Below are 23,442 nucleotides of genomic sequence, written 5' to 3'. Positions count from 1 at the left end.
TTCTTTCATTCAATTTTTTTTGTCATACTTCTATCTGGGTATGATATGGTATTGGGTATTAAATGGCTGCAAAAATTAGGCCCTATTTTATGGGATTTTACTATGAGTTTTGAAACGGGCGGACAACAAGTACTATTATAGGGCAGTCACGTGGACAAGCCACATCACATTCATACGATTCACACACAGGACAATCCGGACAATAATATAGAACATCTCCTGGATGAGTTCTCAGACTTGTTACAAGAGCCCTCTAGGCTGCCTCCCTTGAGGCATTGTGACCATTGGATATGTTTAAAATAGGGCTCAAAAGTGGTGATCGTTTGACCTTATCGGTACCCATACCTACAGAAAGATGAAATTTAAAGACAATGCCAAACCATGCTACAACAAGGCCTTATTTGCAGCAGTCGTTCACCATTTTTGTCACTAGTCCTCGTCGTTAAGAAACATGATGGTATATGGCGATTTTGTGTCAATTATTGGGATTTGAATGCCCAAAATGTGAAAGATAAGTTCCCTATTCTTATGGTGGAGGAGCTTTTAGATGAATTGCATGAGTCATATATATTCACCTAATTGGACTTGCGCTTTGGTTATCATCAGGTTCGTATGCATCTAGATGACATCGAGAAAATGTCCTTTCACACTCATCACGGCCACTTAGAATTTTTGGTCATGCCATTTGGGTTATCCAACGCCCCATCCACATTCTAGGCGTTAATGAGGTATTCTGCAACTATCTTTGCAAATTTGTACTTGTTTTCTTTGATGACATACTCATTTACAGCCAATTCGGGCATCAACATTTAGATCATTTAAGATTGGTATTTCAACTGTTACATGCCCATCAATTATATATAAAGAAATCGAAATGCTCATTTGTGACATCACATGTGGCTATCTCGGCCATATTATTTCCCATGATGGGGTCACTGTTGATTTGGAGAAAATTTAATTTATTGCCGATTGGCCGCAACCTATGAATACCTCTGTTTTAGAGGGTTTTTGGGATTGGCAGAATATTATAGGAAATTTATCATAAACTATGGACCGATAACAGCACCATTGACAAATCTCCTCATGAAAAATTCCTTTATTTGGAATGATCAGGCCACACAGTCCTTCTCAGATCTCAAATTAGCTCTTGCATCTGCACCAGTTATGCAACTTCCCAATTTTGAAGATTTATTTGAGGTTGAGTGTGACGCATCAGGTGGGGCCATTGGGCCGTTCTACAGTAACACTTTCACCCTATTGCTTATTTCAGCTGATAGCTGGCAGTACGACACACAAATTGCCAGTATATGAACATGAGTTAATCGGGTCGGCCAAAGCTATCCAACATTGGTGCCCGTCCTTATGGGGTTGCACATTTCTTATTCGTACTAATCATTACAACCTTAAACATTTGCTGGAGCAGTGACTCACGACTTCTCCTCAACAACAATGGATTTGTAAATTGATGGGATTCAACTTTACTATGGAATACCGTGCAGACAGGTTAAACAAGGCAGCCAATGCCTTATCATGACGTTTGGAGACTCTGCCGCTTCTATATGCTATCAACCAGCCTCGTTTTATTCTTTTAGACTTGGTCAAGGAGGAAAATGCCAGCAATTCGGTTCTTCTCGATATGCACAAGCAATTTATAGAGGGGGCCATGGACTCTAGATGGACCATACAGGATTCTCTTATTTATTACAAATTTTTGTTTCAGCCATCATCTCTGCATACCATGACAACACTCATGAAGGCATCCAGAAAACATTGCATCACATTCGAGTGGATTTCTATTGGCAGGCTATGAAGACCTCCATTGTAGCATATGTATGATCTTGTTAAGTGTGTCAATGTAACAAGGCCGAACACTTAAGTTCCATTGGTCTTCTACAACCTTTGGCACTTCTTACACAGGTGTAGGCCGATATTTCTATGGACTTCGTCGAAGGTCTTCCACAATCTTTGGGCAAGTCAATTTTATTTGTGGATGTGGATCGGTTCTCCATGTATGCTCACTTTATCCCCATGGCACACCCATATACAACATCCAGAGTGGCACATATATTTCTCAGGCATATTGTTCGTTTACATGGTATTCCCGAATCGATTGTCAGTGATCCTAATGATGTCTTTACCAGCACTTTTTGTCGTGAATTGTTTCATCTATACGACACCAAGTTGAAGTTCTCATCATCCTATCATCTTCAAACAGACAGCCAAACAGAGGTAGTTAACCGCACTGTGGAAATGTATTTCCAATGTCTAGTGGCGATCGTCCTAAAAATTGGGTTCAATGGCTACCGTGGGTGGAATATTGTTACAACACTTCCTTCCACACCGCTTTATAGTCTACTCCCTTCAGCATTCTCTATGGCAGAGATCCTCCTTTGCTTCTCTCATATACTCTGGGCTCCACTCGTGTGGACTCTATTGATCAAGCACTCATTGAACGAGACCAGGTGTTAAAAAATATTTCAGATCTCCTCCTCAAATCACAAGTTCGTATGAAGGACTTCTACGACGAGGGACAACAGGATATCATATACAAAGAAGGTGACTATTGTCTAGCTATGACTCCATCCTTACCACCAAAACTCACTAGCGGGCCCACACCATCCTTATCACTTTCTCTATTATTCCATGCATCGGGCCAGTCACCTATCAATTGCAACTTCCCACAACGGCTAAACTCCATGATGTGTTCCATGTCTCCTTACTTAAACCCTTTAAGGGTCTACCTCCTTCGTTGATCCCGTCCCTTCCTCCGGTGGACAATGGATGGGTTATTCTTACTCCAGCTACGGTATTGTGTGCCAATCGTATTAATAACCAGTGGGAGATTCTAGTACAATGGAAGGACACCGGACAAGAGGCTGCTACATGGGAACAACTGGCCAACTTCAAACTGGTCTACCCAACTTATGAGCTTGAGGACAAGCTCTTTCTCCAAAGAGGGGGGGTGCAGATGTTGAAGACTCAATAGCTCATCGAGTCACCCAAAGGAAGTGGCAATGATTCACTGAGTTAATTACTTTTAAATTTCATAATTTATATTGTTTTAAGTATATTTTTTTCATTAAGTATGTAAGGATCCAGGTCGCATGGGCAGAATTATCAATTAAAGCCCTAAAACTCTAGTGACGTCAAACCCTATTTAGAGGGTAGAGAAATAGAAGAAGGTCAAGCATTGAATTAGATTAAATAGGGTTTGGAGTTCTCCTTGAAGAGCTCTAGGGTTTCGGAGGTCTCCTTGACAAGCTCCAGGTATAGTTTCTCTCTTGATTTGGGTTTATTCTCTTCCTTTTTGAATTCTGTTTGCATTGATTTTACAAAATTAAAGAGGAAAGGATTGTTGCTGTTTTCGAGTTTTTTCTGAGTTCACTCAGAGGCTGTAGCCTCCCCTTCATTCACAGCAGCAACAGGGGCCTTCCCTCCTTCATTCCGAGCAAGATTAGGGGTTTCCCCAATCCCCAACCCGAGAGTAACCTCTAAAGAGGTGCTTTAGCCTATACACGAACAAGGCAGGATTAGGAACACCTAATCCATCATACGTGAACATCAGTATCTGGCCAAGAGGGTCCTTAGTCTCTTAGAAGTGAGCAACCAAGGGTTCAACCCCTTACTGTCTACGAGCAGCAAAGGTTCTCAACCCTTACCATGAAAAACAAAGAAAGGAGACTCCTTTTCAGTCTTACCGAGAACACCAAAGAAAAGAGCCTTCTTTTCCTCCTTACCAAGAGCAGCAACTCTATGACAGTGCTGGATACACAAATCCCATGCCGAGTTACTCGATCCATGGCTAGGGACCATAACATGTACCTACTCCTAATGAAAGAGTACTAAGTTAAACTATTGATTACATAATTACATGGCCTTCCACCTTTTTCATATGACCTTCTCATGTATACATTGACAACAACATTATGTCCATTGCTTACGGCATGGTTTTTCTCCAGAAAAGCCTTTTCTAATTTCCATGTAAGAAGATCATCTATGGTATGGCTGTTTCCCAATTCCTGATAGTTCATGTGCCCTTAAGTCTATAGTGACAACATTTCCTTTGCCTTGTTTATTGTGAAGCTTTTTATGGTGAAGTGGCCACAAAAAAAATCACATATTTTATAGCACCCTAATGTTTAGTGCCCTCTAAGAAGTAGACAAATTCGTCTGAACATATCATGCAACATTGGAATGTGAGTTTGATCTCATTTTAGCAAACTCAATTTCATCTATTTAACCCAATCAAAATGCCCAGTAAAGTATCAGATAGATAAACAATTCAACTCGATTAAAGAATTAGGATGTAAATTTCCAACATAGTTTCTTATCACATTTACAATAGCCTTGCAACCAGATTGATGACTGATTCTTAACTTTCGTAAGAAGAAGGGGGAATTTTTTTTAAAAAGAAAGAAATATAAGTGAAAAGCAGAAAAATATCAGTTTCATACATAAAGTGATACAAAATCTCTACAAATACTTTTCTCCAAAAAAAAATAAAGAATTAACTCTAGACAATGATGATAGAGATAGAGATAAAGATAGAGATAAAGACAATTGGTGATTGAATTAGAGACAGACTCAAATTGCAGCGATGAATGCTGCTTTCTATAAGTATTTCCAGCGACGACAAACTGGTTCTGATTAATCGATCAAACTCTGATACTATGTAGAGTATAGGAATGAAGAATAATATTACCGTGATTATTACTGATTAAGTGTACACTACTTATAGAGTTACAACAGAGACAGTAAATGATTAGAAGTCTACAATTTGAGTATGTCTCTAATTCAATCACCAGTTGTCTTTATCTCTATTTCCATCAAGTGATACGTGTGTATGTAAATCCTATAAGGGAAAATAGGCAAAAATCAATGAATGTACTGAAATAGAAACAAGGAATAACAACCAATAAGATAGAAATGATCCAAACAATGCTTTAGTAACAAAGTTTTTTATTGTGAAAAAAGGAAAAGTGAAGTGACTTGGAAGATGATAATATATGAGTAACTAAAAAGGTTCCTCAATTATCATATAACTTCGAAGAGTAGAGCAAGAGGAACAAAATGATGAGGAATTGACAGAGGATCAAGGCCTACGTCACTAACAACAAAATGTGTGACATTTTTCCGCTTCTTGTTTTAGACTTTCAGAAAAAAATTAATTACGAGTCCACATTTTACTAGCAAGGTATAACACCATTACACTAGGAAAGCCAATATGGACGAAATTTGCTTGAGAAACTGAGCCCGATCGTGCCATCAATTTCTTTAAAAAGAAAACTGCATGGTAGTCACGTAAAAAATTCAGGTGATGTTCTCTTGTGAACCGGATTCGCAACCTATACTATTTGTGCTTTCCCCCGAAACAACCTTGCTTCATGCAACACCGATTTAACATAGCTAACCAAATAAATTCCCCTCGAATAGAAGAAGCCCCATTCTTATTTCAAAGTCACGGTGCTCTGCGAATGAAGCAATAGAGCAATTGCAAAAGGACCAATATAACACCAGATGCACCAAGATAACAAGGAGAAACCATGAAACACCAAAATCAAAACAAAGAAGCAAATAAAAGAAGGTAGAACTAGAGTAGTTCAACTTGCATGATAACCAGTGACTGCGTTATCCAAGAAAGATGAAGACAATGTCTTCTTGAAACTTCTTCAACTGTAAAGAACGCTAAGAAATCGATTAGGTATATCAAACCAACTTACCACAACCCGAATCTCCAACAATCAATGTGACACGATTCTCTAAAATCTTCTCGACGATCTTATCTTTGAGCGACATTATGGTCAAATGAGATGAAAGAGATGGCTTGAAAGGAGAAGGAGAAGAAGACGAACTAGAAGAAGCAAAAAGGGCCATCATGCCTGAGGCAGAGGCTTCATTGCAGAGAAAGCTGGGAGGGTGAGGTTGCTTGCTGAATGATGCACTTTTAGTATCTCCTACCTTTCACAGTACAATGAGGAGCAAAAAAGAGGTAGAAAGTTATTAAGGTGAAAGATGCGCTCCTTTTCGTATTTAAAAAATGACTTTTATGACATTACCCAACTATTTAAACATAATTACACAAATAAGAAATTTTTAACTTATTAAAAAAATACCCAACTTTGACTATCAAATGCACATATGTATAGTTAAAAGTGACACATAATTTTTGACCGATTACAAAGTGCCACGTCATAATAACACATCAGCACCCGATGAATCGAACGACACAACTGACACGCCATCTTCAAGACACTTAATCACCCATGTAGGATGCCATGTCATTAAATGACACAAACCCTCAAGATCAATTTAAAATATTATGTGGTAAACCACCTCATCATCCATGTAATACCTATTATTATCAATTTAAATTATTTATTAATTGAAAATTTTATTTTAGAGTTTAAAAATCAAATTTATCAGTACACTTTTTATTACCTTATATTTACAATAATAAAATATAAAATAAGTATATTAAATTAATTTAAAATATTACTCTTACCTATTTTACACCTTTTATTATCTATTTAAAATACTTATTAATTGAAAAACTACTTGAAAATTTTTCTTTTAGAGTTTAGAAAACAAATTTATTGGTACACTTTTTTATTACCTTAAATTAATAAAAATAAATTATTTTATTAATTAATTAAAAATATTATTCATACCTATTTAATACCTTTTTTACCAATTTAAAATATCTATTAATTGAAAAAGTATTTGAAACAAAAATTTTAGAGTTTAAAATAAAATTTATTGGTACACTTTTTGTAACGATATATTTATAATAATAAGTTATTAAAAAGGTATATTTTTAAATAAGAAATCTTAATCCTCGCTATTTAACACCTTTTATTATCAATTTAAAATATTTATTAAATGAAAAAATATTAAAAAATTATTTTAGTGTTTAAAAATATAATTTATTAGTAAAATTTTTATTACCTTATATTTATAATAATAAAATATAAAATTTTAATATTAATTAATTAAAAAATCTTACTCTTACCTATTTAACACCTTTTATTATAGATTTAAAATATTTCTTAATTGAAACATATATGAAAAATTATTATCGAGTTTAGAAATAAAATTTATTACTAAAATATTTATTACCTTATATTTATAATGATTAAAAAATATAAGTTAAGTAATTAAAAAAATGACCTATTTAATACCTTTTATTATTGATTTTAGATATTTCATAATTTTAAAAATAATCAGTAATTTTTTAATGGTTTTCATAAATATTTTTTTTCAGAACACATTTCAATACATTTATTTTTTAAAAAATATATAAATTTTAATATTTATTATTTTTAAAAATATGCAAATATGATTGACAACTATGAGTATCTATTTAAGGTATTTTAAAATTTATTTTAGTTTTTAACAATCTTATTTGTCAGTTATCTTCTATTTATTTTAATAAAATATAAAATTTAAATATTAACTAATAAAAATCACATCATTATATATTGAAAAAGATATTTTAAATTTAAAAAAAGTTAATGTTTTTAAATATTATTTGTCAATATGTTTTTTATTACTTTCTATTTTTTTAAAATTTAAAAATATATATTAACATTAAAAATTATATTCTAATCAATTTCTAACCTTTCATGATCAATTTAATATATTGTCAAACCTTAAAAATATTTAAAAAACTCAATTTTATTTCTAAAAATCTTATTTATTGATACACATTCTTTTCCTTCAAATTATTGTAATAAAATTTAATTTTATATATTAATTAATAAAATAATTCAATTTAATTTAATTACCTTTAATTTGATTACTCCAGGCAACCAACCATAAAAAAATTTTCTTTAACTTAAAACTATATAACAAATTGTAATAAACATTGAGGTTCATTTTGTCCATTTTCTTACATCCACATTTTTTTATGCGTATATTACCATATGTGAAACATATTGAATCACATAAAAAACATTGAAAAAATAAATAATCTTTTGTGCAACATTTTCTAAATTTCAACTTGATTACAAATACTTTAATGATTGTTTCAAATTTTGGTAATACAAAAGTGCAAAGCGCCTTAGCCCAAAGATAATTCAGAAACCATAAATGAAAATTCTCTTTGTTATCCTTTTCCATAGAATGTAAAAAACACTAGATTCCAATTCCCAACCGTCTGCAACATGAAACCTCGGAAGTTCCCAAAAGTACCTACAAAATCATAAACAAAAGTCTCTTCAAATATGTTAAGGAATAGTCCTACATGGATTATTGAGTACAAAGATCATGAGTTTATTAGTTGGGAAAGAGGCTTTCTATATGGGCTAGTCAATATGGGATGGGCCTTGGACCCAACTTCAAATGGTATTAGAGCAGGTTCTGTGAGTTGATTCGGTCAACCCACAAAGATAATGTGATCATTTTCTGATCTATTATCTCTAATAGTTTAGGTTCATAATTATCTTTTTTTTTTTTTTTTGTCCCTATACTTGTTGTTTGCTTTGTGTTCTCACCTCTATACTTAGCTTTTCATATTGCATTTTATATATTGACCAAAAAGATATTTGAGTCTACTTTCCAACAAAAAATAATTTTTTACAATTTGAGTTTTCTAAAAATAGAAATAAATATTGGAAGCAACAAGTGTCAGATTGCAAGAGAGGTTCGAGCAACAACAGAGAGGTTCAAGGAACAAAAGTGCTTACCTATTCAACCAATTCTCAATCTGAGTTCTTTATATGGAGATATTGATCTTGGAGGAGTCAATGGTCATGCTAGAAAAAGGAAAAAAAGTACTTAATTTGGCCAGATTAGAGAGACCGAAATCTATCAAATTATTTATCTCAAAAGAAGTATATTTTATGAAGAGAAGTAATACTTGGATGAAAGGTATTTAATCCTAGTTTCATAAAAATTTTTTTTCGTCAATCTGATATATATTTAAGTATATATATTGGAAGAATCAAAGTTCATGCCGGTATCTTGTTGCATTCAAAAATCTGAATTTAAACAGAATTTTTTGCATCACTTTTTGAGTTGCTATTATTGATCAACAATATCAGAAAAATATCTCACTTACCCCTTTTTGTCAGTTACATTTTGTTGAAAGATATGATGTAATTAGGGTGGCACTACTGTAATTAGTTTAAATTTCTTGTCTCTTCTTCACTCTTATTAGGGTGAAGGGTATACTTGTAATCTTGGTAGTTTTGATACCGATAAATAAACCATATGGGGAAGGGTTTGGATGAAGTCCAAGACCCTAATTTCCTCCTCTCTTTGGACATGTACCATATTTCTACCCTCTCTTTCTCTTCTCTCTTCTTCCTTCTTCCTTATTTGTTTTCCCTAAATGATCATCTATGGAAAACTGAAAATCAACATGGTATCAGAGCTGTGATTTTCAGGATCCAAATTATCCTGAAGACGTTGTTATTTTGATGAAATCTGACGAAGTCTTAGAAGGATCCTAATGAATTTATGGAAAAGAGAAATACTTCATTGACTTCAATAACTTGTTGTAATCAGAGTACATGAACTTCTATTTATAATAGAGGAAGGTAGTAGAGTCCAATTACAATAAAACTACCCTTGTCCCAATTACACCCAAACTCTAACACTTAAAGATAAGTCCTAACATAATTAAATAACTCAATATAGTTAAAAGACAAACATAACTCAAACTAAAACTCTTCTTTGACATAACCATAAGATAAGATACTTTTGTGAGTCCTTCTTGATCTTCTAACTAATGTGATAAGGATGCCAGCTCATGGTAATCATTGTGGGTCCTACTTCTTATGGGCTTGGACCCATCTTGTGGGCCTTCCTTGGTCGTGTGGCCCATCTTATAATAATCTTAGATGTGGGCCTTCCTTGGTCGTGTGAGCTTGAGCATATCTTCCAACAGATCCTCTTCTCTGTTTGTTTACTACTGCTTCGCTATTCTATTTCTAGGAGTTTCTTATTCATCATTGACAGAAGTTGCTGAGTATCTTGCTGGATTATTTCTTCCATGGAGAAGAGAGATTCATCACTCTATTTCGAAGCACCATTGAGGAAGAAACTCTGTTCCGAAAACTTGATCTTGATCTTACTACTGATTTTCTTGAATCTTGATCTTGATCATCTACCATTCCATTCTGTCGAGGTTCTCTTTGAAAGTTTCCTAGTGTGGTTGCCATTTCTATAAGCTGCTCTCTTGCTCCGTTCGATGTCAAGGAAGAAGATGACTGCTGATTTAAGTTTTCCTAAGTTAGGAAAAATTAAACTAGTACTGGTTCTATCTGAATCTCGAATCGGACCTACCAAAGTTCACCAAGTGAAAGCTTACTGTTTCTGCACTAGTCTATCGAGTTAACTCGGGCCAACTCGGACCAAGTCAACTCAGTGGTCAACTCGGGTCCAGGTCAACCTGACTCGGCCCACTTATTTTTTGCCTCGTTTATACTTGTTCAGGTCCCAAGTTCTATACAGATTTCTTCTATGACTCAGTTATATTAGTCTACTATTTCACTCGGTTCAACTCGGTTTTCTATCTCCGCCTAGATTATTATTTTGAAGTATAGGTAGCTTATTACTCAGATCAAACTTATTACTTGGGGCACCACTTCCTGATGGACTCGCTGCAAATTATCTCATATGTCATTATTAATCTTAAGGACTTCTGCACATGTGGTGCATGTTATTTGGGCATTGGCCCATTTTCGCTACTGCTATTGTGTCTCTTTGATTGAGACATTTTTTTCTAAAGAAGAACTCCTCGGTTGATTGCCTTGGGTTCATTATTTGCTGACTTTTGTCGGCATTGTTTTGTCTAATGTGGAATTTGAATTTCTTAAAAAAATAAAGCATATGGTGGCCTCAACATCTTATTTTCCTCTTTACCCATTAACCTTTGCCAGTCTTTCTCCTACCATCCTTTATTTGACTCTCACTTACCCTTATTGGTCAACCCTTTTGAAGCATTTCTTTGACTGGTCCCTTTTATTCATACGGGTATTTTTAGTCCATTGAAACATTTTATTGGTACCCGTGTATCGCCATCTTGTGAATGACAGGCATTATCCACTTTAGTGATTATTTTTACTATATTTGTTCGAAATCCTTTGAGTTTGGTTTTGACTTATGTTTTATCACCCATTTCTACCCTTTGGGAGTTTGTGCCTGGGGTCATACTTATCCTTGGGACAACGTGATGGAGAAGCTTATTACTACATATATGTTATTTGGTTCAATTTGAGATCATTGCCATTACCTCCCAGCTTGAGGGGGAAAGTTGGAAGATATGATTTAATTAGGGTGGCACTAATGTAATTAGTTTAAATTTCTTGTCTCTTCTTCACTCTTGTTTGGGTGAAGGGTATACTTATAATATTGGTAGTTTTGATAGCTATAAATATACCGTATGGGAAGGGTTTGGATGAAGTCCAAGACCCTAATTTCCTCCTCACTTTGGACGTGTACCATATTTCTATCCTCTCTTTCTATTCTCTCTTCTTCCTTCTTCCTTCTTCCTTATCTCTTTTCCCTAGATTACCATCTATGGAATCCTGAAAATGAACACCTTTCTCATACCATCCTTTTTTGACTCTCACATACCCCTTTGGCCCAAACTCTTGTGTGTCGCTTCGGTTGATTTACCTTTTTATATATATGGGTATTTTTAAATCCATTGAGACTTTTTATTGGTACCCTTGGGTTTTTTATCATTTTCTTGTGAATGATAAACATTACCCACTTCAGTGATTATTGTCACTATTTTTGTTCAAAATCCTTTGAAGTTGGTTTTGACTTATGTTTTATCACCCCTTTTTACCTTTTCAGAGTCCATGTCTAGTTTTGTACTTATCCTTGGGACACCATGATGGATGAGATTATTACTACATCTATATTATTTTTTTCAAGCTGAGATCATTGCCATTACCTCCCAACTTGAGGGGAAGAAGTAGAAGAAGAAGTACAAGAAAGAGATATTTTATTCCATATGTTGTTGTAATTTTATAGAATAAAATATCTCTTTCTTGTACTTCTCCTTCTACTTCTCCCCCTCAAATTGGAAGGTAATGGCGGTGATCTCAACTTGAAATAAATAACATAGATTTAGTAATAATTTTCTCCATCATAATGTCCCAAGGATAAGTATGAATCTGGAAGCACTCTCAAAAAATGGATGATAAAACATAAGTCGAAACCAACATCAAAGGATTTCGAACAAAAATAGTGAAAATAATCACTAAACTGGGTAATGCTTGTCATTCACAAGAAAAAGGTAAAAAACACAAAGGTACCAATAAAAAGTCTCAATGGATTTAATTTGTTTTTCTTGGAAACAATTTTTTAGCAAAACATTTTGTGGTAATTCAATTTTTGCTTAAAAAATTACCTTCTCCAACTATATAGCTATTTTGTGTATTTTTTCTTGAAACATTGGGAAAGTATTTTTAGTAAAAATACATCTATAGGGACTATTAGTGCCTCATGTGTCCTGGAAACACATTTCTATCTGAAAATTCTTACTAGGAAAATTTTGTGGTAAGACAATTTTTGGTGATACAAATTACTTTCTACAACTATAAGGCATTGTTAGTGTAGTTTTTCAGGAAATGTTGAAAAATTATTTCGAGTAAAAATACGTCTCTGGAGACATTTCGTGCCTCATGTTTCCTAGAAACACTTTTCTAGCTGGAAATGAAAATTCTTATCAGAAATATTGTGGTAAGGCAATTTTTGGTGAAATAAATTATTTTCTACAACCTTAAGGCCTTGTTAGTGCGTTTTAAAGAAACATTGGAAAAGTATATCTAGTAAAAATATATTTGCAAGGTCCATTAGTGAGTTATATTTGCTAGAAACACTTTTCTAGTTGACAATTCTTACCAGGAAAATTTTGTGGTAAGGCAATCTTTGCAAAATAAAATTACATTTTACAACTACAATGCCTTATTAGTGCCTTTTTTGTGGAAGTTTTCGAAAAGTATTTTATGTAAAAATACGGCTCCAAGAACTATTAGTGCCTCATGTTTCCTGAAAACACTTTTGTAGCTGAAATGTTTTACCAAAAATATTTTGTGGTAAGGCAATTTTTGCTAAAACAAATTACTTTCTACAACTATAAGGCCTTGTTAATGCCTTTTTTTTAGGAAACATTGCAAAATTGTTTCTAGTAATAATAAGTCTCCACAGACCATTAGTGCATCTTGTTTCCTGGAAACACTTTTCTACACTATTAGGCCTTGTTAGTGGCTTTTTTTTTTTAGGAAACGTTGGCAAAGTATTTTAGTAAAAATACGTCTTTGAGGACCATTAGTGCCTTGTGTAGGTTGTAAAAGTTTTCTAGATGAAAATTCTTACTAGGAAAATTTTGTTGAAACAAATAAATTTCTACAACTATAAGGCCTTGTTAGTATATTTTGTAGGAAATATTGGAAAAATGATCTAGTAAACATATGTCTCCAGGGCCAATTAGTGCCTCTTTTGTCCGGGAAACACTTTTATAGCTGAAAATTCTTACCAAGAAAATTTTGGGGTAAGACAATTTTTGTTGGAACAAATTACTTTCTACAACTCTAAGGCTTTGTTCGTGTATTTTTTCAGGAATCATTGGAAAAGTATTTCTAGTAAAAATACATTTCCAATGGACCATTAATGCCACATGTTTCTTTGAAACACTTTTAAAGCTGAAAATTCTTACTAGGAAAATTTTGTTGAAACAAAGTACTTTGTACAACTACAAGGCCTTGTTATTGCTGTTTTTAGGAAATATTGGAAAACTATTTCTAGTAAAAATACATATGCAAGGACTATTAGTGCCTCAGGTTTCCTAGAAACAATTTTCTAGCTGAAAATTCTTACTAGGAAATTTTTTTGGTAAGGCAATTTTTCTGAATCAAATTACTTTCTACAACCATAAGGCCTTATTAGTGCATTTTTTTAGGAAACGTTGAAAATTCTTGTTAAGTAGTGGAGCCTAATCAAAACATTATGCTGAACCGCTATTAGGGTTTCATCATCATCACAAAGAAGGATTTTGAGTTGCATCCCGAGAGAGGTTAGAGAAAAACACATGTGAGTGTGTGCGATATCTCTTGTAAACTATTTCATCTTCATAGTGAATTATTCCAGCAATGGAAGATAGGAGATTGCCAAAGATGTTTTGGTTCTAAGGCTATTAACACCTCCCCCTATTTGATCAACAGAGGTCCTTCAACACCATGGATTGTAAAGTAACAGAAGAGTTTTGGATTGGCAAAGAGGTAAACCTTTCTTTCTTGAAAGTTTTTGGTTGTGTTTCTTATATTCATATTGATTCTACTATTAGGAGTAAACTTGATGCTAAATCTAAGATATATATTTTTTTATTGGCTATGGTCGTACTGCGTTTGATTATCATTTTTGGGATGACCAAAGTTGTAAGGTTATCAAGAGCAAGAATGTGATCTTCAATTAAGGTGCCTTTTATAAAGATAGGTTGAGAATAGATTTTGAGAGTAAAAGTAATGAAGCTAAGAAGTCTGATGTGATTCAGTTGAGAGATCTTCCAGTCATTGAGATGGAGAATATTGCTTAGGAAGACTTGAAAAATATACCACCATAAGTAAATCAGGACATTCTTGTGACTGAATGTAGGAGATCTTTCAGATCTAGCAGACCACCATAGAGATACTCCCTTACGTTGAATTATATTTTGTTGACTGATAAAGGTGAACCAGAGAGTTATGAGGAAGCCGTGCAAGTTGATGAATCAACCAAGTGGGAGTTGGCCATGAAGGATGAGATGGATTAATTGTTATACAATCAGACATGGCAATTGACTGAGTTACCAGAAGGGAAGGACTTGAAGAATAAATGGGTGTACCGAATAAAAGATGAAGATGATGGCAACAAGTGGTACAAAGCAAGACTGCATGTAAAGGGCATTCAACAAAAAAAAGGCATTGACTACACTAAGATTTTCTCTCCAGTAGTGAAATTGACTACTATTAAAACAATGTTTCAATTAGTAGCAAATGAAGACTTACACTTAGAGAAGTTGGATGTAAAGACAACATTTCTTCGTGGTGATTTGGAGGAAGAAATTTACATGATGCAGACATAGGGTTTCAAAGCACAAGGAAAGGAGAAAATGGTGTGCAAACTTCAAAATATCTTGTATGGTCTTAAATTGGCTTCAAGATAGTGGTATAAGAATTTTGACATCTTCATGAGTAGTATTGGTTTCTTGAGGTGCTAGATGGATCATTGTTGTTATCTAAAGAAGCTTGATGACTCCTACACCATTCTACTACTATATATTGATGACACATTGATAGTAGGTGCTTGTAAATAGGAAATAGATAAGGTGAAAAGAGAGTTGTCCAAGAAGTTTGCAATTAAGGATTTGGGTGCTGACAAAGATTTCTAGACGAGTAAAGCCTGATGAGAACACCCAACGTCCACTGAAGGCTGACAGAACATCTAGGATAAGAGCTCCCAACTCTGAGTTTGCATGGACAGAACCATCACCAAATGAGACTGACGACACAACCAAGAGCAACAGTTCCAAGCTCTGAGTTTGGTGGACAGAAACACCACCACAAGACGCTGACAGAATAGCCAAGGAGAAGAGCATTAAGCTTTGAGTTTATTGTGAGCAAGAAGACACCAAGGAGGCTGGAAAAATGGGATTGCGGCTCCCTTCTTCTTCTTTACTATTTAAACTTAGGGTTAGGTAAATTACAATACAGCCCATGGGCTAAATACAATGCAACCCAACCCAACTAATCCCTTTCTAATTAACCTATGTACATGTCATAATTTATACAAAAAATATTAACATAAAACTTATCTTATATACATTCCAACATATGGTAACATCCCCCCTCAAATTGATGTTGGGAAGTCAACTAGTTACAATTTGCCAATATGAAAATTATGTTGGGATTGAGACAATGCTTTGGTGAAGACATCAACCATTTGAAGATCCAAAGAGATGTATGGAAGAGATATTACCCGGCGCTCCAAAGTGTCATGGATAGAGTGACAATCAACCTCAATGTGATTGGTGCGCTCATGAAAAACACTGTTGGCAACAATCAGAATAGCACTCCTATTATCTGCATGGAGAGGTATAGGGATAGTCTGAAGAATAGAGCTCAACAAGAAGACTGCGTAGCCATATAATTTTATAACACACAGTAGACATGGCATGATACACGGCCTCTATAGAGGACTTGGACACCCGGTCTTGTTTCTTACATTTCCAAGAAATCAATGCATCCCCTAAAAACACACACCAACCTGTAGTAGAGCGATGGGTATCGGGGCACCCAGCCCAATCAGCATCATTGTAGGTATCAAGTCGAAGCATGTAGCCTATAGAAAAGAATAATCCACAGGTAGGAGAACCTCGCAAATAGTGGATGATGTGCTAAACTACCGCAAGATGAAGATGCTGAGGAGAAGACATAAATTGACAAACCTGATGAACGACACAGGAGATGTCGGGATGAGTTGTGGTCAAGTATATGAAACTCCCAACTAGGCATCGATAGATAGTAGGATCATCAAGAAGAGCCCTTCATCTTTCCTGTATTTGACATTGACATCCATAGGAGTAGCGATCAATGAAGTGTCCTCCAAACTAGATAGAGTAATAATATCTTGAATATACTTATGATGGTTTAAGAAAATACCGTTGGGTCGATGACGTACTTCCATCCCTAAGAAGTACATGAGCTAGCCAAGATCCTTCATAAGAAAAGTTGCATGCAACACCTGCTGAAGCTTAGTAATTAGGCTAGAGTCAGTGCCAGTAATGATAATGTCATCCACATAAACCAAGAGAATGACTATGCCCGCGATAGTTTGTGATAGAAGATAGAGGAATCATACTAACTCTATGTAAACTTGTGGAGAATAAGTGTACCGTGAAACTTGTCAAACCAATCTCAGGAGCTTGCTTAAGCCCATATAGAGGATGGCATAGATTGCAGACAACATTAAGAGAAGAAGTAGTCATACCAGAGGGAAGCTTCATGTAGATATCCTCTTGTAGATCACCTTGGAGAAAGGCATTCTTTACACCCATCTGATGCAGTGGCCAAGACTGTGAGGCTGTAATGGCTAATATGGTTCGAAATGTGGTCATCTTGGAAACTGGAGCAAATGTATCCTCATAATCAATCCTATATTTCTGCTTGTTCCCCAGCGCTACATGGCTGGCTCTGTATAGATCCAAAGGTCCATCTGAATGCAGCTTGATAGAAAAAACTCATTTACTCCCAAGAGGCCAAATAGCAGGATGTGGAGGGGGGCGGGGGGTGCGGTAACAATGTCCCAAGTGTGATTCTCCTCTAGAGCTTGTAGTTCTGTTTGCATTGCCTTTTGCCAACACTCATGTGACATTGCATCTTTGTAGCAAGAGAGCATAGAAATAGAAGATAAAGTAGTTGCAAGAGATACATGGGAGGAGAAACCATACCTATTAGGGGTCGAGAAGGGCGAGTAGACCGACGAAGAGTGTTGAACCTGTACAAATCTTGTGTGTTTTTGTTTGCTTGATTTTCCTTTCTTCTACGATTGTTGTTGTTGCACTCGTTAGTTTTGAATTAGGGTGTCTAATCCCTAACAATTTTTTCTAGGAAAATTTTGACGTAAATATTTTTTTTTTGAAACAAATTACTTTGTCCCACTATATGGCCTTTTTCCAGAGTTTTTTTAGAAAACAATGGAAAATATTTCTAATAAAAATATGTCTCCAAGGACGATTAGTGCCTCATGTTTCCTCGAAACACTTTTCAAGATGATAATTCTTACCAGGAAAATTTTCTTGAAACAAATTACTTTCTAAAAGTACAAGGCCTTGGTAGTTCATTTTCTCAGGGAACGTTGGAAAAATATTTTTAGTAAAAATATGTTTATGGGGACCATTAGTGCCTCATGTTTCCAAGAAACACTTTTCTAGCAGAAAATTCTTACAAGAAAATTTGTTGGTAAGACAATTTTTTCGTAATCAAATTACTTTCACTAGAAGGCCTTGTTAGTGCATTTTTTAGCAAACGTTGAAAATTCTTACCAGAAAAATATGTAGTAAGGCAATTTTTTGCTGAAACAAATTTCATTTTACAAATTTCAGGCCTTGTTAGAGCCTTTTTTTTAAAGAAATGTTGGAATATTATTTTGTAGTAAATATACATCTCTAGGGACCATTAATGCCTCATGTTTCCAGGAAACACTTTTCTAGCTAAAAATTATTTCTAAGAAAATTTTGTGGTAAAGCTATTTTTACTTAAACAAATTACATTCTATAACATTATGGCCATCTTAGTGCTTTTTGTTTTTCAAAAAACATTGGAAAAATATTTTTTAGTAACTCCTTGGATCATTAGTGCTTCAAGTTTCCCTGAAACACTTTTCTAGTTAAAATTTCTTACCTTGAAAATTTTTAGGTAAGGCATTTTTTTATGAAACTAATTACTTTCTACAACTACAAGGTCTTGTTAGTTCCTTTGTTCATTAAATGTTGGAAAAATAGTTCTTGTTAAAATACGTCTCCAGGAACCATAAGTGCCTCAAGTTTCCTAGAAACTCCTTTCTAGTCGAGAATTCTTAACAAGAAAATTTTGTGCTAAGAAATGTTTTGCTATAAAAAATTATTTTCTACAACTATAAGGTGTTGTTAGTGTATTTTTAAGGTAACATTGGAAAAATATTTCTAGTAAAAATACATCTCTAGAGACCAATAGTTCCTCATATTTCCTCGAAACACTTTTCAATATGAAAATTCTTACCAAGAAAATTTTGCTGAAACAAATTAATTTCTACAACTACAAGACCTTGTAAGTGCATTTTTTTTAGGAAAAGTTGGATAAGTATTTCTAGTCAAAATTCATCTGCATGGACCATTAGTGCTTCATGTTTTCTGGAAACACTTTTCTAGCCAAAAATTCTTACTAGGAAATTTTTTTGGTAAGCCATTTTTTTTCTAAATAAAATAACTTTCAAATACTATAAGACCTTGTTGTGGTAAGAATTTTTTGCCGAAATAAATTACTTTCTATAACAGTATGGCCTTGGTAGTGCCTTTTTTCCAGGAAACATTGGAAAAATATTTTCTAGTAAAAATACGTCTCCTTGGACCATTAGTGCCTCATGTTTCCTTGAAAAACTTTTGTAACTAAAAATTCTTTCATCTAAATTTTTTATTCTGAAACTAATTACTTTCTACTTCTTTTAGGCCTTATTAGTGCCTTTTTTCTTGAAATGTTGGTAAAGTATTTCTTGTAAAAATACGTCTCTAGGGACCATAAGTGCCTCATGTTTATTGGAAACACTTTTCTAGCAGAGAATTCTTACCAAAATTATTTTTTATAAAGCAATTTTCGCTGAAACAAATTACTTACTACAACTAGAAGGTCCTGTTAGTGCATTTTTTCTGGAAACATTCAAAAAATATTTCAAGTTAGGATACGTCTCCAGGGATCATTAGTGCCTCATGTTTCTTGGAAACATTTTTCTAGTCGAAAATTATAATTCATAAAACAATTTTTACAGAAAAAATTACTTTATACAACTATATGGCCTTGTTACTGAATTTTTATTTGAAACATTGGAAAAGTATTTCTAATAAAAATATTTCTCATGATAAGTACCTCATGTTTACTAGAAATACTTTTCTAGCTGAGAATTTTTACTAGGAAAATTTTGTGGTGAGGTAATTTTTGCTAAAAAAAATTACTTTCTACAATTATAAGGCCTTGTTAGTGACATTTAAAATAAATTTTGGGAAACTATTTTTAGTAAAAATACGTCTCCAGGGACCATAAGTGCATGTTTCCTGGAAACACTTTTTGTTTGAAGATGGGCACCAGCTCACACGACCAGGGAAGGCCCACATATCTAAGAGTATTATAAGAGAGACCACTACCCCCTTGTAACTCACAAAGGCATCATTATCTTACCATCACGTCCTAGAGTTCTAATTTGAGTTATGTTTGTGTTTTATCTATATTGAGTTATTTAATTATTCTAGGACTTATCTTTAAGTGTTAGAGATTGGTGTAATTGGGACAAAGGTAGTTTTATTATAATTGCACACTACTACCTTCCTCTATTATAAATAGAGGTTCATGTACTCTGATTATAATAAATAAGTTAATGAAGTCAATGAAGTATTTCTATTTTCCTTAAATTCAATACTTTTCTAGCAGTATACTCTTACTAGGTAAATTTTGTGGTAAATCAATTTTGGCTACAACAAATTACTTTCTCTAACTATAAGGCCTTTTTCGGGTATTTTTTCATGAAATGTTAGAAATCTATTTCTAGTAAAAGTATGTCTCTAGGGACCATTAGTTCCTGATGAGCCCTGGCAAAACATTTCTAGTTGAAAATTCTTACTAAAAAAATTTTGTGGTAAGACAATTTTTGGTGAAACCACCGTACTTTCTACAAATATAATGCATTGTTTGTGCATTTTTTAAGGAAACATTGGAAATGTATTTCGAGTAAAAATACATCTTCAGAGATATTTAGAACCTCATGTTTCCTGGAAACACTTTTCTAGCTAAAAATTCTTACCAGGAAAATTTTGTGGTAAGGCAATTTTTATTAAAACAAATTACTTTCAAAATTTATAAGAGCTTGATAGAGCCTTTTTTAAGGAAAAATTGGAAAACATAAATTTAGAAAAAATACATCTCCAGGGTCCATTAGTGACTCATCTTTGTTGGAAACACTTTTCTAGCATAAAATTCTTATATGACAATTTTGTGGTAAGACAATTTTTGCTGAAACAAATTATGTTTTACAACTATAACGCCTTGTTAGTGCATTTTTTTTCAGGAAATGTTAGAAAATATTTCTAGTATAAATACATCTCCAAGGACTATCTCTTGTTTCCTGGAAACACTGTTCTAGCAAAAAAATCTTACTAAAATTTGTTTTGGTAAGTCAATTTTTGCTGAAATAAATTACTTTCTAAAACTTTAACCCCATGTTAGTGCCTTTTTTTGGAAAAATTAGAAAAGTACTTCTAGTAATAATATGTCTCCACAGACCATTAGTGCCACATGTTTCTTGGAAACACTTTTGTAGTCGAAAACAATTACTAGGAAAAATTTGTGGTAAGGAAATTTTTGCTAAAACAAATTACTTTCTACAACTATTAGGCCTTTTTAGTGCCTTTTTTTCAGGAAACATTGGCAAAGTATTTCAATTAAAAATACGTCTCCAGGGACAATTTTGTAGGAAAATTCTTTGCAACAAAATTTTGCTAAAAAAAATTACTTTCTACTACTAAAAGACCTTGTTAGTACATTATTTAGGAAACATTGTAAAAGTATTTATAGTAAAAATACCTATCCAGGGACCTTTAGTGCCTCATGTTTCCTTGAAAAAAAATTCAAGCAAAAAATTCTTACAAGGAAAATTTTACTAAAACTAATTACTTTGTACAACAACAAGGCTTGTTAATGTATTTTTTAGGAAATGTTGGAAAAGTATTTCTAGTAAAAACACGTATGCAAGAAAAACGTTTCTAGCTGAAAATTCTATCTTGGAAATGTTTTTGCTCAAGGCATTTTTTCTGAATCAAATTACATTTTACAACTATAAGGCCTTCTTAGTGCTTTTTTTTTCAGGAAATGTTGGAAAAGTATTTCTAGAAAAAAAATATTTCCAGGGACCATTAGTGCCTCATGTTTCCAGGAAACACTTTTCTGGCGGAAAATTCTTAAAAGGAAAATTTTGTGCTAAAACAATTTTTACTAAAACAAATAACTTTCTGCAACTTTATGGCCTTGTTCGTGTACTTTTTTAGTAAACCTTGGAAAAGTATTTGTAGTCAAAATATGTGTCCATGGACCATTAGTGCCTCCTGTTTTCCTCCAAACACTTTTCAAGCTGAAAATTTTCTACTCAAAAAATTTTACTGAAACAAATTACTTTCTACAACTACAAGGCTTTGTTATTGTATTTTTTCTTGAAACATTGGAAAAATATTTCTTTTAAAAATATATCTATAGGGACCATTAGTGCCTCATGTTTCCTGAAAACACTTTTCTAGCGAAAAATTCTTACTAGGTAAATTTTTTGGTAAGCCAACTTTTTTTTGAATCAAATTACTTTTAACAACTATAAGGCCTTGTAAGTGCATTTTTTTTGGAAACATTGAAAAATTTGACCAGGAAAATATTGTGGTATGGCAATTTTCGGTGGAGAAAATTACATTTTAACCCTATAAGGCCTTATTAGTGCCTTTTTTAGGAAATGTTGGAAAATTATTTCTTGTAATAATATGTCTCCAGGGACCATTAATGCCTCATGTTTCTTGGAAATACTTTTCTAGAAAAACATTTTACCAGGAAATTTTTTGAGGTAAAACATTTTTTGCTAAAACAAATTACTCTCTACATCTATAAGGCCTTGTTGATGTATTTTTTCAAGAAACGTTGGAAAAATATTTCTAGTAAAAATATGTGTCCAAGGATCATTAGTGCATCATGTTTACACGAAGCACTTTTCGAGCTGAAAATTCTTACCAGTAAAATTTTGTTGAAACAAATTACTTTCTACAACTACAAGGCCTTTTTAGTGTATTTTTTCAAGAAACATTGGAAAAGTATTTCTAGTAAAAATACGTCTGTAAGGACCATTAGTGACACATGTTTCCTAGAAACACTTTTCTAGCTAAAAATTCTTACTTGGAAAAGTTTTTATTAGGCAAATGTTTCTGAATCAAATTACTTTGAACAACTAAAGGCCTTGTTAGTGCATTTTGTTTTTGGAAACGTTGAAAATTCAGACCTAGAAAAATAGGTGGTAAGGCAATTTTTACTGAAATAAATTACATTTTACAACTTTAAGGCTTTGTTGGAGCCTTTTTTCAAGAAAAGTTGGTAAAATATTTGTAGTAAAAATATGTGTCTAGGGACCATTAGTGCCTTATATTTCCTTGAAACACTTTTCTAGCCTATAATGCTTACAAAAGAAAATTCTGTGGTAAGACAATTTTTGCTGAAACAAATGACCTTCTATAACTGTATGGCCTTGTTAGTGCCTTTTTTTTTGAAGGAACATTGGAAAAATATTTTCACTTTTCTAGTTGAAAATTCTTTTCTAGAAAATTTTGAGGTATAACAATTTTTACTGAAACTAATTACTTTCTACAACTTTATGGCCTTGTTAGTTCCCTTATTCATGAAACGTTGGAAAAATAATTCTTTTAACAATACGTCTCCAAGGACCATAAGTGCATATTTTATGGAAACACATTTCTAGCAAAGAATTCTTACCTGGAAAATTTTGTGGTAACACAATTTTTTTTGAAACAAATTACTTTCTACAACTACAAAGCCATGGTTGTACCTTTTTTTAGGAAACATTTGCACAATATTTCTTGTGAAAATGTCTCTAGGGACCATAACTACATCATCTTTCTTGAAAACACTTTTCTTGTTAAAAATTCTTATGTGGAAAATTCTT

The 23,442-nt window shown here is 33.5% G+C and overlaps 1 protein-coding gene across 1 annotated transcript; it reads left to right on the top strand.

Moving 5' to 3' along the window:
• The first annotated feature begins 381 nt into the window (after positions 1 to 381).
• On the top strand, positions 382 to 2,986 carry LOC137963138 (uncharacterized). The gene is made up of 10 exons (XM_068810310.1): positions 382 to 560; positions 668 to 728; positions 791 to 937; positions 1,114 to 1,303; positions 1,424 to 1,457; positions 1,500 to 1,624; positions 1,721 to 1,830; positions 1,924 to 2,229; positions 2,352 to 2,556; positions 2,658 to 2,986. The coding sequence occupies exons 1-10, from the start codon at positions 382 to 384 to the stop codon at positions 2,984 to 2,986; spliced, it is 1,686 nt and encodes a 561-aa protein (XP_068666411.1).
• The last annotated feature ends 20,456 nt before the right edge of the window (positions 2,987 to 23,442 follow it).

Source organism: Aristolochia californica, unplaced genomic scaffold (assembly GCF_029961685.1).
Source record: "Aristolochia californica isolate CCGP_79_NKW_82.1479 unplaced genomic scaffold, dmAriCali1.0.hap1 SCAF_4, whole genome shotgun sequence".
Lineage (NCBI taxonomy): Eukaryota > Viridiplantae > Streptophyta > Magnoliopsida > Piperales > Aristolochiaceae > Aristolochia > Aristolochia californica.
This window is presented reverse-complemented; position numbering and strand designations above follow the sequence as displayed.

What these genes read in the sequence shown, in the direction of transcription:
- LOC137963138 (XM_068810310.1), top strand. Translation starts at nt 382, where the DNA reads ATGCTACAACAAGGCCTTATTTGCAGCAGTCGTTCACCATTTTTGTCA. An exon ending in AAACAGACAGCCAAACAGAG is followed by an intron (nt 2,230 to 2,351) that starts GTAGTTAACCGC and finishes ACCGCTTTATAG; the next exon opens with TCTACTCCCTTCAGCATTCT. An exon ending in GGATATCATATACAAAGAAG is followed by an intron (nt 2,557 to 2,657) that starts GTGACTATTGTC and finishes GCATCGGGCCAG; the next exon opens with TCACCTATCAATTGCAACTT.